Raw genomic sequence first — 14,405 nt, 5'->3', positions numbered from 1 at the left:
AGGCGATGCTACCCACCAGGCAGGATTTTGGGACAACCTTCAGGAGGCCAAGAGATGCTAAAGGTCCTGCTCCCTGTGGCTGCGGTATGGACAGGTGTGCGTGAAGGGAATCTGCCTTCTTAGGAGGCAAGAAATCACCAGCTAGCAGCTTTCCATTAAAATACAAGTGACAGAAGGTCCGTGCGCTGCTTATAGCAGAGGTAATTCCCCGGTGTCTTAATCTTCGGTGCTAAATCCAAACCCCCGTCCCTCCCTCATCATTCTAAGATACAAGCTAAGATTTAGCAACCTGATCATCTTCATGGAGGGCAATGGAAACGGTTTCAGGAATACCTGAGCATAAAGAGTCAAAGAGGCTTTGCAGCAAGATGTTATTTAGAGCATGTATTTCATTCTCTGTTTGCAAAAGAACTAGGCTCCCTGGGAAAATGAGACAAGACAGGGTTCTCTTTCTTTTATCATTGCTGAAACGTTAAACAGATAAAAGACAACAAAAGGACTTGACATGCCTGGGGAGAAATGGGAAAATACAGGTAACTGGAGGCCATCCCATCCATGTGGGAGCCCGTTTTGATGAGCTGATATGCTTCTGCATCATTCTGAGATGCTTTGACAGTAGCAGTCTATGCTCCAGGAGCTCTGCTGTCACACCAAGCTGGGCAGAACGTTTCTCTGTCAGGTTCTGGTTGCTGCTGCTGCAACTCACAGTTGTGCTCTCCTGCTCGCCACCCCAGAGCAGGCGCTTCTGCCTGGCTCTGGCTCCCAGCCCCACGGATTTTGCCGTTCTCTCTGCCTGCTCCCTCCCACTCACACGAGGGGGAGGCACTAACAGTGAAGAGCTGGGTGACGGAGAAGGTGATGAGTAGGCTACGGAGCCGTGAACAGCCTAGACAGATATGGCAAGGAGTAGGTGGGACTGAGGAGAAAGAGATGCCCGTGGGAAGGCTACAGGCTCTCCATGACTGGAATGTAGGAGGACAGCTGGGATTTGGGGGACACTGAAAACCTGGAGCCCTTGACACTAACATTGCTTCAGACATCAGGAAAACCAGGAAGTCCCAGACGGTCATGGACAGGTGCCCTTTGGTGGGACCCATGAATTCACAGCCAGGGTTGCTGCTCAGAGAAGGGAGCTGCCTGGAACTGTTCCTCTCTATCGCAAGAGTCAAGCACAGGTCTTGACATTAACTTGACAAACTTTGAAACGACCTGCTACTCCACATAAACCAGTGGTGTCAGTGAAAGGAGCCATGCTACAGACCAAGGCTTTGCTTAGGAAACAGCAAGCAGGAAATTCTAAAAAAGATTGATAAAAATTCAGCTAAGATACCTTTCCAGTGCAACAGCTTGTGAGCATGGAAATCACAGAATCATTTAGGTTGGAAAAGACCTCTGAGATCATCAAGTCCAACCATTACCCCGCACTGCCAAGCCCACCTCTAAACCACATCCCTGAGCATCACATCTGTGTTTTTTAAACACTCCCAGGGATGGTGACTCCACCACCTCCCTGGGCAGCCTGTGCCAGGGCTTCACCACCCTTTTGGTGAAGGACTTTTCCTAATATCCCATATAAACTCCGCCCTGGTGCACCCTGAGGCCATTCCCTCTTGTCCTGTCTATTATCTGGGAGAAGGGACTGACCCCCCCTGTCTACAGCATCCTTCCACGTAGTGGTAGAGAACCAAACGCTGATGCACTGTGTTGTAGCTGCTGTTGTGGTTTCTGGTTCCTCCAAGCACAAACTTAGTACTTAACTGTCAGGGGACTGGACAGCCTGAGGGGTAACAAAATTCTACCAGATTTGACTGGAATCTCCTTAGTACTAGGGGAAGCTTCAGAAAGAAGGAATCACTTATCTAAGCAATGCAGGGATCTCTAATAATTTCAAGTGTTTCTTCCATGCAAATACAGGCAGTTTCTGTGCATAGCACAAACTGTTCACTGAACCATTTAGTGTTTATTTATTCCAAAGTCTAACAGCAGCACATTTCAGCCTTGCTGGGGTGTATACACTGAATGTATCCCACAGCCAAGTAAAGATCCCTTAATACCGTATCATCTCCCTGTTAGGTGAGATGAGGAAATGTAGGTCCAGAAGGCATTGATCTCATGCATTAGAAACTCACGGGAAGAGCTTGAATCCTTTTGCACAACCGTGTATGAAACCCTCAAGGGAAACTAAACACACAAATATCGAGCAAGGCTAGAACACGAAACCTTTGCTTCCACTTCCCCAAGGTCTCTGGCAGCCGCAGAGACTCCTGCTGATTGCAGGAGGCATGTGTGCCTGGTATTCCCAGTGACCTATCAGATGAAATATTTATAAATTATTAAGAGCACGGTCAGTGCCATTTCTCAGCTCCAGCAGCACAGTTGATATTTCCAATCTCGCATATCTCCCTGCCTCAAAACAGACAGGTTTGATACCCATGCCATATACTGCTGCATTAGGGTATTTCTCTTAATTGTTATAAATTTACAGCTTCCCTAGGGCAAGACGTGATCTGCAGTGCCCCATCATCCCTACGTGGAACCTGGTCATTCTTCCACTGTGGAAGGCACACCTTTTTTTTTCCCCTGGCATCTGCTAAGATGCAGCAAAACATGAACTGGCTCATTCCATGATGCAGCTTAGGAGAAACCTACAGCTTCACAGAAAGGAGCATACCTGCTTTTGAACAGGAAAATAATCATCATATAGACTACACAGCACCTAGCTCTTTTACTGATTAACATATGTCTCCAACACACCAGTATCAAAGACTTGCTGGCTCTGCAAGCTCAGCACGTGAGTTATAATATGCTGGTAGAAAATGTATGTGGTCTTAAAACATCAGTGCAATGAAGCGGATTCTTACTTTTCTTTTGCTCAGAGATGACTTCGCGTAGGGCTACATTAATCTCTTGAGATACTGCTTCTCTCAGGAGCACTTACTCATCTGCAGTTATGCTAACACAGCTTCAGGTTCTGATCTTACTGGCAGCTGACAGGTTCTGAGCAGAATCACAGTCACTTTGGTCGAAAGGGACCTCTTCAGTCCAACCCTCCTGCTCAAGCAGGGCCAGGCAGAGCACTGCCCAGGACTGTGCCCAGGTGGTTGTTTAATATCTCCACAGACGGAGACTTCACAACCTCGCTGGGCAATCCTCACAGTGAAAAAGCAGTTTCTTGCGTTCTGATGCAATGTCACATTTTTTGTATGTGCCTCTTTCCCTGTCACTAGGCATTGCCGAAAAGTCTGGCTCCCTCTTCGTTCCCTCCCATCAGGAATTTGTACACATTGACAGGGTCCCGTCCCACCCCACCCCCGAGCCTTTCTTCTCCAGGCTGAACAGTTCCAGCTCTCAGCTCTTCCTCATATGAGAGATGTTCCAGCCCCTTAATCATCTTTGTGGCCCTTCACTGCATCCCCTCCACTAAGTCCACATCTCTCTTGTGCTGGGGAGCTCAGAGCCAGACACAGTCCTCCAGATGTGGCCTCACCAGCACTAAGTAGAGAGCGAGGACCACCTCCCTCAACCTGCATGCAAAATGCTCCTAAAAGAAAAGCCTTTGTATGCAAAAACTATCAAACCAACCTCATTTGAACTATTTAGCTTTTAGCTACTTAGCTCAGAATCCTTCCAGTGGTGATAACAGTTGCTAAGATCTCACTGAAAGTTAAGTGTGCTGCTGTGGGGGCAGTTAGCTGTATGCAGAGGTTTAGCCCAAATATCAAATGGAATATGAGTTTTACTCACCGATTCCATGTTTTGAAGGCATTGCTAGCTCTCTTGAAGAGGTAGCCTTCCATCACCACTCCATTTGGGGCATCTACATTAAACTCCACCTTTGAGTCATCACAGGAGAAGTCCTGCAAATAGAAAGAGACTGAGACTCTAACATGACTGCACTCTCTAGGACCAAGATGGAGATGAGCCTAATCAAAACATCAAGAAGAAAAAAAACACATCTACATCAAAACGCGAAGGTTCAGGCAGAGCTTTCAGAGCATATCCCTATGCCTTAGTGCAGCCGTGAACAGCAGTCACAAATCATCCTCATTCCAGCAAGCTTATCTGTTTGCAGGGAAGTGTTATACATGCTTTATTTCCCCCTCTGGTAGCTGATAAGGAGAAAGGCAAGTTGCTTATCATCATGAGGGCTAAAAATTCCCAATATTTGGGTCAGTCTAAAGCAATAAAGGTGCTTTTCACTGGCCAAGTGAGTGAGCAATGCTGCTGCACCTCTCTGTTCTGCAAGGAGCCAGGAGCAGAACAAACCCCAGCTTCTTTACACAGGGCGAACAGGCATAATGATTTCTAGAGGGGAAGACTTATCAATTCCATTTTCATTAGCTATCATCATACGCCACCTCCAATCTGAGCTCACTCAATTCTCTATGCTATGCTACCAGTCAGAGCTGATTTTTCAGGTTTGCCACTGTTTCATCAGATAGATCTCACGGATTCTGACAGCTGGCGAGCAAGACACAGAGCAGAGGGAATAGCAGCTGCTCTCACAGAACATGGGATCCTTTTCCCTGGGGAATAGTCTGCCTCCTTCCCAAGAGAAACTAGGTCATGAAACCTAAACGACTTTCCCCTCTAACCTGCGGAATTAAGGCACATTGTCTCTTTGCACGCCGATTCCACTCCAATGATGCATGCTACCCACACCTCCCCCTCTCTGGAGTGCAAATATTTCTCCCTGTACTACTTGGTTCAAAGACAAAACAGCACAGTGCAAACAGCCCCATTAAGTTAAGTGCCTTTCCTAGCTCAGCGTATGAAGACCCTTGTGATGCTGTGTTGCTAGGCAACATGCACTTCACTCTCATTAAGATGAGTTATTTTCATGTTCAGAGATGCAAGCTTGCCTGGGAGGTGTCACAATAATAATAATACTACTGATACAGAAGGAGGAGATATAATGGGACAGGACTGAGTCATTCCTTGGAAAGACAGCATGATGCCCAATTAGACACTGGAAACTGCTATAAGGCACCCAATTAAGAGTCCTGCTCAGCCCTAAATTTTCTTGCCATTAGAGGGTGAATCCCATGGGGGTCCTCTTCTGCAGATGTCTTTTATGTACATATTGCAATCAAAGGCTCGAGGGAATTTTCCTCTAACTCACAGATAGTTGCATCTGTGATTTTTGCAGAGCCGCTCCACAGTGACAATTCTACAGTCAATGCGAATCCGCGTTGTCTTGCAATAAATAATTCAAATATCCAAAAACGTGGAGCTTGTTGAAAAGCGCACAGCAAGCGTAGGGCCGAACCCTTCCGAGCACATCTTAAAAATGACCACTTAGCTGGATCTTGCTTTGTAGAAGAGGTAAAAATAAGGGGGAGGGTCTAAATATCATCACCTGACTTCTTCAGCTGTCCTTAGATAATGAAGCTGTGTGACGGTAAGAAGGATATATTGCCGATGAGTGCGGGAGGAACAGATGGGCCATATGCGTCACTACAGTAAATCCACTAAAAACCAGCGGAGTCAAGCCAGGTGTGAATTTAACCTCGCTGAGGCTGTATTGTATGACACCTCTCTACCGACCTGAATGGCTCAAGCAGACGAGCTGAAGGCGCATGGGCTGTTCCTTGCCTTTGAAAGGACTCCAGCATGCACCAAACCCAAAAAAGAGAAAATGACACACAAAACCCACCAAGTGCATATGAAGCTAAGAGAGAGCCATCTGGATGATGTCCAAACATAAAAACACATTACTGGGAAGAATGGCTTGTGTTTGTATTTCTCTTCCTTGTCTCGTTGGTTAGGAAACATCCCCAGGCCAAGTGCTGCTCATATTTTTGCTGGTGTAATTCCTGAGCAACTCCACTGCTATCAACAGAACTACTGAAGGGCAGCTGAGGGCAGAATACATTGACCTGAGTTGTAAGTGGGTTTTTGCTTTCCACTTGCTGGTTTGAAAGCGTCTGCATTAATATCTTTCTTCTCATCCCTATGGATATGTCTCTTGGAATGTATTACTTTATATAACAAAAGGAGAGATACGAGGGATAAGGACCAGTCTGCCTTTTACGCCCAGGGCACGCAGCAGTCTGATCCTCAGGGGAACTTGGTTCCATTCCATCCTACGCTGCTTGGAAGCACCTGAAATCTTTGCTCCAAAATTATTGAGAGTGTTGAAAGGCTAAGTAAAGGGGAGAGTGAAAAAAATCCAGTAATTAACCCCTTGATCAGTATCATTTTTCCTCTCTCAGCCAGGCAAAGGCCAGAAGAGGGATGTACAGAAATGGCCTGAGTAGCTGAAAGGCAAAATCACAGCAAGTGCAATTGTGAAACTTCCAGCACACCAGAGCAAGCTTAAACTACAGGCTTAATGGATTCCTAAGCACATCATCTTGCTGCAGCCCACAAAGGGAACTTTCTTACCACAACCACTGAAAAAAGGAGAAATTTCTGGGAAAAAAGTTACAAGAACATCTGTTGAAACCTGCTTCCAGGTCAAAGCTAGCTTAGAAACTGTCCGAGGGGATGGATCACTTTGCCAGCGGTGTCAAAACATCATGACAGTGTGTGGCCACAGCTGGATGCACGCAGATGGGTGACAATGAACGCCCTTACCTGGGTGGCCTCCCCTTGGGGTGTCCCTCTATCTGTTCTACTCACTGACACAGATTTTAACCCTGTTCTTCCACAGAACTGAGTAGAAAGGTCCTGGCTGACAGGACACACATCACAAACTGTGCCCCCCGCCAGTCCCTCTGTGACCCTCACGGGGAGGCAGGGCACAGAACTGGGAAATCCAACCCTTCCAGCCCCGCAAGCCAAGCCACGATGTCTGGAAGGTGCTGGTGAAGAAGGAACACGTCACCCACTCCACAACATTCCAAGTAGGTTTCTTGATTCAAATCTTACCCTTGATAAAGCAGGGTAAGAGAGTGAACATAGATGATTTCTCTTGTCCCCTCTTTTTCCATTTTCTGCTATACATGAGATTGTACTTTAAATGAGATTATTATTTTAATGCATGATTTTAATAAACTACCTTTTGCAATGATGGGAAGCATTTGGTAGTGTACATGGAGTAGGCAAGTCTGCTCTAAGTGAGTTTGGACTGATTAATTAAGCCTGCATTTAGCACCTCGTTGTCTCTGTAACATGAAAAAAATGCTTGACATGGGAAACGCTTCGTAGGATTGGGATCTGAATGGCTTTGGCTGCAACCGCATACACGGTCCAGACCAGTGACTGTGCTGAATCACACATGGGTAAAATAAATCTGACATGTTCCAAAAGAAGAAATCAGATCGCTGTCATCACCTGCTTCTCTTTCCTTCACTGGTTTTCAGTCACACCAATTTTGTCTCACTGTCCCATCCCCTTCCCGGTCCTGTCACTCTGAGTTTACACACGAGGCTGCCTGGGAACTGATATTCTTTTAAAAATGACATCACAATGGTTTCCATGGGAGCACACCAAATGATGCTGAAGCAACAATGAAGTAACACACTCCAAGAGACACATCCATAGGGATGAGAAAAAGGACATTAATGCAGATGCTTTCAAACCAGCAAATGGAAAGCAAAAACCCAGCACAGGCGCAAACAGATCCATGAAAGAAAAAAGAAAAGGGGCGGGGGGAGGGAAAAAAAAAGGAAAAACCCCTATTTGAAGGTTGCCTCATGGCCCACTCAGTTAGGAACTCCCCCGTCCATCTCCACACAGCACACCCGAAGACTGCTTGCATTGCAGACGCCAGACAAACTCTTCCGATTGCTCCTGCGAAGGAAGCATTTTGTGCAGAGAAGATGGCTGATGAAATGAAATAAAACCTCCAGCTTCTAATGTGAAAAGCGAAGGTGCCCCTCATCAGCCTGGAATCCTTGGCAGGGGGGAGACTTCAGAGTAAGGAGCCCTGCCTAAAAGCACACCCGCTGAAGTAGGAAAGTCTTGTTTATGGGCTCATTCCCATCCCAAAGGGAACATCACCTGGCTGAGAACAGAGAGAACCTCTCTCTAAAATACCAAGATTTCCTTAAAATTCTTTGAAATACAATCACTGTGGCAATGGCCCTCCCTGAAAAGCCACAGCGTTACTCCCTCAGTGCATCGATGCAATGTGGACATAACAACACTGTCCTTTTCCGTACAACATTTTGATTTCTACTGATAGAAAATACTGTCAGAACCAGGCAATCACGACCAGTGAATCATTACAGTCCAGGTGGGTTTAGATATTCAGAGAAATATATCTTATTACCAAGCTTCAATGTTAATCTCTTTTCAATCGATACCACTTAGGGTAAGTGACAACACACGCGATACATCCTTTCCCCCACAGAAGACAAAGGCTTTTATCCAAAAGTGCCCTCTTTAATTATCCAATTAGAATTTATAATTTAACAATAGTATTATGTATGCTCCCAACAACATCATGTATACATCCATGCATTGGAAACAACTTCTCCTGGAGGTGAGTTTAAAATTGCATTTGACTAGTTCAGCTATTCGGTTCTGAAGGGAACATAATTCAGAGGAATATTCACATTCCCTAAAGACGCACGCACATCCCTTCCACACAAACACTGGTGCATGCAGTCTGTTCTCTTCTGGTGCCTGAATATATTTGGAGCTTTTCTCTATCTGGCTATTTTTACCTCTGTGTATATACTGCGAACAATCCGAGACCCTCAGCAGCAGATGGAATTTGGAGGAGGGCTCCCCCACCTACACTCCGCTCTGTGCAGACAGCTTTCATTCATTCTGGCCAAATCCCATTTAGAGACCTTTTGTTTCTTGAATTTCCTAATGCCAAACGATCTCCCTGCTCTGCAGCTTGCCAGCAGATGATGCACAGAGCTCCGTGCCCTGCCCCAAAGCTTTTCCAAGCCAGAAACAGAACCAAGCACGTTTGCTTTCATAAAGCTCTACTTGCTTTTGGGTCACAGCGGCAAGGTCCTACACCACAAATCCTCGCCCCCCCCCCCAGGGAAAAGCACCCTCTAAACTTTCTCCCCAAGTCAAAGCAACCCTGCAGGAGTCTCCTTACCAGGAGGTATTCAAGCCTGCTGAAAATCTTCATGATGCCAGCTGCAAGGGAGGTTGTGCTGCTCTTGCCTAGAGAGCAGGGAGCAGCTCTGCGGTTCTCGCTCGCTCTCTGTTCGCTCTCTAGAGTAGCATCTCTGCTAAGCACCGTGGGCTGGCAGGGAAGGAGGGATTTCTTTTTCAGCCCCTTCTCTTTTACCCCTCCTACTCCTTTTTGGGAGCTAAAAGCTCTGGTGGTGGCTCCTGTCAAAGCAAGGGGCACTACGAGAAGGAAGCCTGTCCAAGGAAGCCTGCTGGCCTCTGGGGACCACCTGCTTACCCCCTCCTTGTGCCTCCTATTCACAGTCAATCAGCTTAGAGCAAGGGCTAATTATCATACAGCTGTCACGGAGGCACAGGAGGGAATGGGAGAAGCCAGGCAACACAGAGCCAAGTTGACAGGAAGATGCTCACCGAATGCCTCCCTGACCTTAACACAGGCAGGCTCGCCTGCCTGTAGCCGGGTCGGCTTCTCCCAGCTTCTGGAGCAGAGCCAGCCTTTGGGCAGTGATTCCACTCCTGCTCCGCTGCAGCCACAGAAATGAGGGTGTTGAAGTGCCATATGGCCCCCAGTTGATTATCTACCAGCTGGACTGAACGAGGCAGAGAGGTCAGCCTTGGCACTCCATCCTCCCTTCCCATGCAAACGGGCAACAGGAGCACAGCTGCTTCCCCGCCTGCTCCGGGCTGGGGAACAGGCAGGAGGCTGCAAAGAGGTTTTTATATAGATAACTCTGTATCCTGCCACTTGCACTGTGGCCTGTCAGTTTTGGTGCAGTGGAAGGATTCAAGAAGGTCAGGATCTGTGAGGGAGGACTGGTTTAAATGCTACCGGTTTCTCTATTCATTTCCCACTGGCAATAATTCCTAGGACTGTGTGTTCTGTGCTAAGTTCTCCAAAATCTTTCCCCTCAGTGGTCCAACCTACACCAGGTCCTGTGTGTCTTTGTGCATCCATCTGAAGGAACTGAGCCCACCTAAAAAATACGAACTCATCACATCTGTGGTTTAAGACAGTGCAGTTCAACATGCAGAAGCAACATGGGAAGCTACGAGACCCTCTCCTCAGCCTCCTCCAAAATGTATCGCAGAGCACGGTCCTCGCACACGTGCATCCCACACACAGGAGAAAGGCACCCCCAGCCTTCATCACGCCGAAGCTCTGCACAATGGGAAGATAACCCAAATGTTTATTGTGGGTTTATTTATTTATTTTTTAAACAAAAAATATTTAAAAATGGGAGACTCTTCCTTCCTGCTCGCTGATTTTATTGGAAACCTTTTTGTATAAGCAAGTGTTATTTTTATATGAAGTGTGAAGCCGCAAATGGACATCTTTAAGGTTTTGGAGCTGGGAAGGCAGGGAGTGCCATGGTTAAAATGACAGCTTGAAATGACAGCTGCCCTAGAAATCTGCCCCAAAGGTGGCAGATGTTCCATGAGGGAAGATGGGGAAAGGGTGGCACAGGAATAAAGCATCTAAATTACAGTATCAAAGAAAATATTCAAGATTTATGCTGAGTTTTTCTCTCCTACTGAATTTATTTTAATTAAAACAATAATGAAACAAAATGCCATAGACCATTTCCTTATGAATTTGGCTTTTAAAAGGCTGCCCTCCATGCCTCACAAAGCTGCCCGAAGGCTATTCAATTCCCTGTCTTTGGAATCTGGGCAGCTCTCCCACCCCAAGAACACTTCAAAATGTATTATTTCAACTAGATTCCCTCCCTTTCCGTCATGCCTTAGCAGGCTGTTCAGGGAGGACACTCTGTTGAGGTAGAAAGGATAATTCTGACACCACTCTAATGAAGCACAACTAAATCTCCAAATTTTTCAAGAGACCAGAGGGTATTCTGGGCTCAGCATGAAGACATATATTCAAATACGTGCTGTGCTCCCTTTGGAGACGGCAAGATGCTCACCAGATGCAGAGTGCCATGCTCCATCGCAAAGGGAGGAGCAACACTGACTCCGAGCAGCTGAAAAGCTGTCTCCTAGCACTTTAAATCCTACATTGCAACAGGGATGCTCAGCTCTCTTACAAGCCTACGGACCCAGAGAGCCACTGCTCTATGCATATGTATCCCGATGAAGAGTAACTGCTCGTCCTCCCTCTTGGAACCTGTCCTCTGCTTCACCCCGTTAGTCCAGTCAGCAAAGCCACGAAAAGGGATTTAACCGAAATGCACTGTGCTAGAGAGATTTTTCCATGTTTCCTTGAATGAAGTCATCACTCCAGCAGAGCCCCAGGGGACCTGAGGGTTCAGAAATGGATTTACCCCTCCCTCAGAACACTTAACCAAAGGCAGCATATGCACAGGGCATGTCTGTCATTAGCTTTCAAATCTGGTTATGTTTCCATTTCATGGGTTATGACATTTTTGAGAGTAAGCATTAGAAAGGAAACCATGGCCACTTTGATTCCTCCTGTTGAGAAGTATTGATCCCCACAAGTGCCTGCCAGACGGACTCCTCAGCAAACCCTACGCAGGGCTGCGTTCGTGAATGGTTCTCTCTTAGGGCTCTCTGAAATCCCTTCTTACTACACCCACAGCGTGTGACAGCGTGTGTCAGAGTGTGCTGTGTATGTCACAAGTCCACCAACACCCTCTGCCAGGAGCCTCCCACCAGAACTGTGGTCCTCAAAGCCCCCCAGGCACTAAACATGCACCGAGTGCCAGCCAAGCACTGCTGCCACTGCAATACTGACCTCTGAGTCAAGACTGACCGCCACACAAACAGAGGGACCTGAAATCTTATCTTAGCACAGGACTGAAAACACCTTTGATGAGGATGAAATCCAAATCACTTGAAACTGGGCTTTAAAATTCCATCTCCAGTGTTCAGGTTACACCACCAATGCTATGACAAGGTTTCTTTGTTTTGCTTTCAAAGGCAGGACTTCATAAATATCCAGAGCAGCAAAGTGTTAATTCTGAGAAATGAAGATGCCAGAAGAAGGAAATACATGTGGGTACTCACCTGTAGGAGGGTCTGCAGGGGCAGGTCAGCAATCCATGAAGAAAAGAAGGAAAAGAGAAAAAAAAATTAACTGATGTTTCTGTAAGCCTTGGATTTGGAATCATTGGTCCAATCCAATGGTCTGGAAAATCAGAGCGCATGTTAACCAAAGATGCCTCCTTACTGAAGGCTCAAATTTTTTTGATAATAAAGCCTATTATCTTGCCAGTTCATGGTGGTTACCCCCAACTACAGCAGGTGAGAAGACACACATGGTGGGTTACCATAGCTCAGCTGAAAATAACAGCTTGCTCAGCCATGGCAGCTCTATGGCTTGGGTCCCCGCAGATCTTCCCAAAGTTACACTGCTCAAGGCTGTGGCCACGTCATGTCACAGGAGCCAAGCAAGAATCATCTGAGCTGCAGTTTGGAGCACACTTGCAGGAAAGAAGTTCCCTGTAGCACACTACTCTCTCAATAGCAGCATGGAGTCCTGCCCTCTCTCCCCCACGACCCACGAGCATCGCTTCAGTGCGGTGTGAGCTCCCCAGGTACGAAGAAAAGGCTCTGCAGCAAGTCCTGCCTACGGGGACCAAAGGAGTGCTCATTTATCTGCTGGGTGCTGTAGCAGGGGCTCTGGACATCTGGTTGGGTTGGGCACTCAGGCACGGTGCCATGCTGCTGCCTCACCACGGGGCAAGGCACGGGAGAAGCGTTAGAATGGACACATCAATACGGCAGTAGCTGCAGGTCATGGGGCTTGCCAGATAAAAGCTAGCTTGCTCAGCCAGAGGAAGGATGCAAGACTAGGGGAGAGAAAGAGAAAGAGAAGAGAAGAGAAGAGAAGAGAAGAGAAGAGAAGAGAAGAGAAGAGAAGAGAAGAGAAGAGAAGAGAAGAGAAGAGAAGAGAAGAGAAGAGAAGAGAAGAGAAGAGAAGAGAAGAGAAGAGAAGAGAAGAGAAGAGAAGAGAAGAGAAGAGAAGAGAAGAGAAGAGAAGAGAAGAGAGAAGAGAAGAGAAAAGAGGGAGAGGAGTGCTCTGATCTCTCCCCAAAAGCAGCTCTGCTGTGCAGTCAAGTTACTTTCACAGGCAACTACAAACAACTACAGCCACTCCTCTATCTCAGAGCCATTTATAGAATATGAACCTTTGTATCTTCCCACACCCTCAGCAGCACAGAGGGAGACAAAGCGTAGAAGGCAGGCTTGCTCAGAGGAGGAGCAGGTCAGCGGCAGAGCTGGGAACACAGCCCAGGTGCCCCGAGCCATGGGGTCCTGCCTGTGTCCCTCTCCCTCGTGTACCTGGATCCGTCAGCAGCTGAAAGCCCTGCGTTCCGTCAGGCTTACCTACTACTAGCTAGGTCTCCCAGTGTCCATCCGGTTATTACTTTCATCTCAACAACTTCTGCTGTGACTGCTCCAGGCTGTCAAAGACTAGCCCAGCCAGGCCCCTCATCAGGCAGCAGTTGCCACTTTGAGCCAGACAACCACACTAATGGAAAGAAGTGCTGCTTGCACCAAGCTGCAGCTTCAGGACTCACCCTCTGCTGTATCAGTGCATGCTTGTGCTCCATCTCCCTCTTCTCCACTGCCGAATCAATCACCAGCTGGTCCAGCTAAAGGCAGGGAGGAGAACAGCAGGTACAGAAATCAGGAAGGAGGTTTTATTAGCCACCGTCCATCTCTGCTTCTCTGCTCTGGGATTACACCAGCCCTACCTAACATCCCGAGTCCCCACAAGAGGGGAAAAGGGCTGTGTTTGGGTGTGCACTGGAAGTAACCATAGCTTTTGGCTGCCACCCCATAATGCAGCATGGCTCATCCAACAAGCATGATGCTCGGACCACTCCCTGACTACCAAGTACAGTAGCTGAAAAGGGAAGAGGATGTCCTCTCAGGGTGAAGGGGTACGAACAGGCAGGTCGAGTCAAGCATACCCCTGGCCCCTCACCTCTGTGGCTAGTTTCTTCATGTAGGGATCCAGTTCGTGGAGAAGACTGTAGCCCTGCTGGAAAAAGGCGTACTGGGCGTGCATGAAGGACAGCATCTGGGGAGGGAAACGATAGCAAGGTCAGAGCAGGTTCTGGGACAAGGCGAGTGTGAGAAGTCCTTATGATCCCTTATTACCCACAAAGAAGTCTCTTCAAGGTCTAACCCTTTCCCTTCCCAAAGCAATCTATCTGTTAGATGCCTCTCCCTCTTCTCCTTTCTTCCTCTCACAAATCCTTCCTCACTGTCAGGCAACCCCTGGTGTGAGCATAAAGCAGTACAAGCAGTGTCCTTCACCCTCAAAAGTCCTCTCCAGTCCTGGCCTGTGGAGCATCCTGCTGGTCCTTCATTCTCCCCTCGTTAGCATACCTGCAGCCCCCAGAGCAGTCCCAGACAGTATCTCCAGGGCAGAC

General features: G+C 47.5%; 1 protein-coding gene across 6 annotated transcripts in view; it reads right to left on the bottom strand.

The window, feature by feature from the left end:
• The window catches only part of ACAP3 (ArfGAP with coiled-coil, ankyrin repeat and PH domains 3), a 96,818-nt gene that overhangs the window by 15,843 nt on the left and 66,570 nt on the right, over positions 1–14,405 (bottom strand). For all 6 annotated transcript variants that reach the window (XM_055800890.1, XM_055800893.1, XM_055800895.1 and 3 more), the window contains exons 8-11: positions 13,955–14,050; positions 13,545–13,619; positions 12,028–12,039; positions 3,745–3,857 (exon numbers count right to left, since the gene is read on the bottom strand). In XM_055800890.1, coding sequence (XP_055656865.1) covers positions 3,745–3,857; positions 12,028–12,039; positions 13,545–13,619; positions 13,955–14,050 — 296 coding nt within the window. The remainder of the gene's footprint in view (positions 1–3,744; positions 3,858–12,027; positions 12,040–13,544; positions 13,620–13,954; positions 14,051–14,405) is intronic.

The sequence above is a fragment of the Falco peregrinus genome, chromosome 3, assembly GCF_023634155.1.
Source record: "Falco peregrinus isolate bFalPer1 chromosome 3, bFalPer1.pri, whole genome shotgun sequence".
NCBI classification, from domain to species: Eukaryota; Metazoa; Chordata; class Aves; order Falconiformes; family Falconidae; genus Falco; species Falco peregrinus.
The sequence above is the reverse complement of the archived record's forward strand: the minus strand, read 5'-3'. Positions and strand labels throughout refer to the sequence as shown.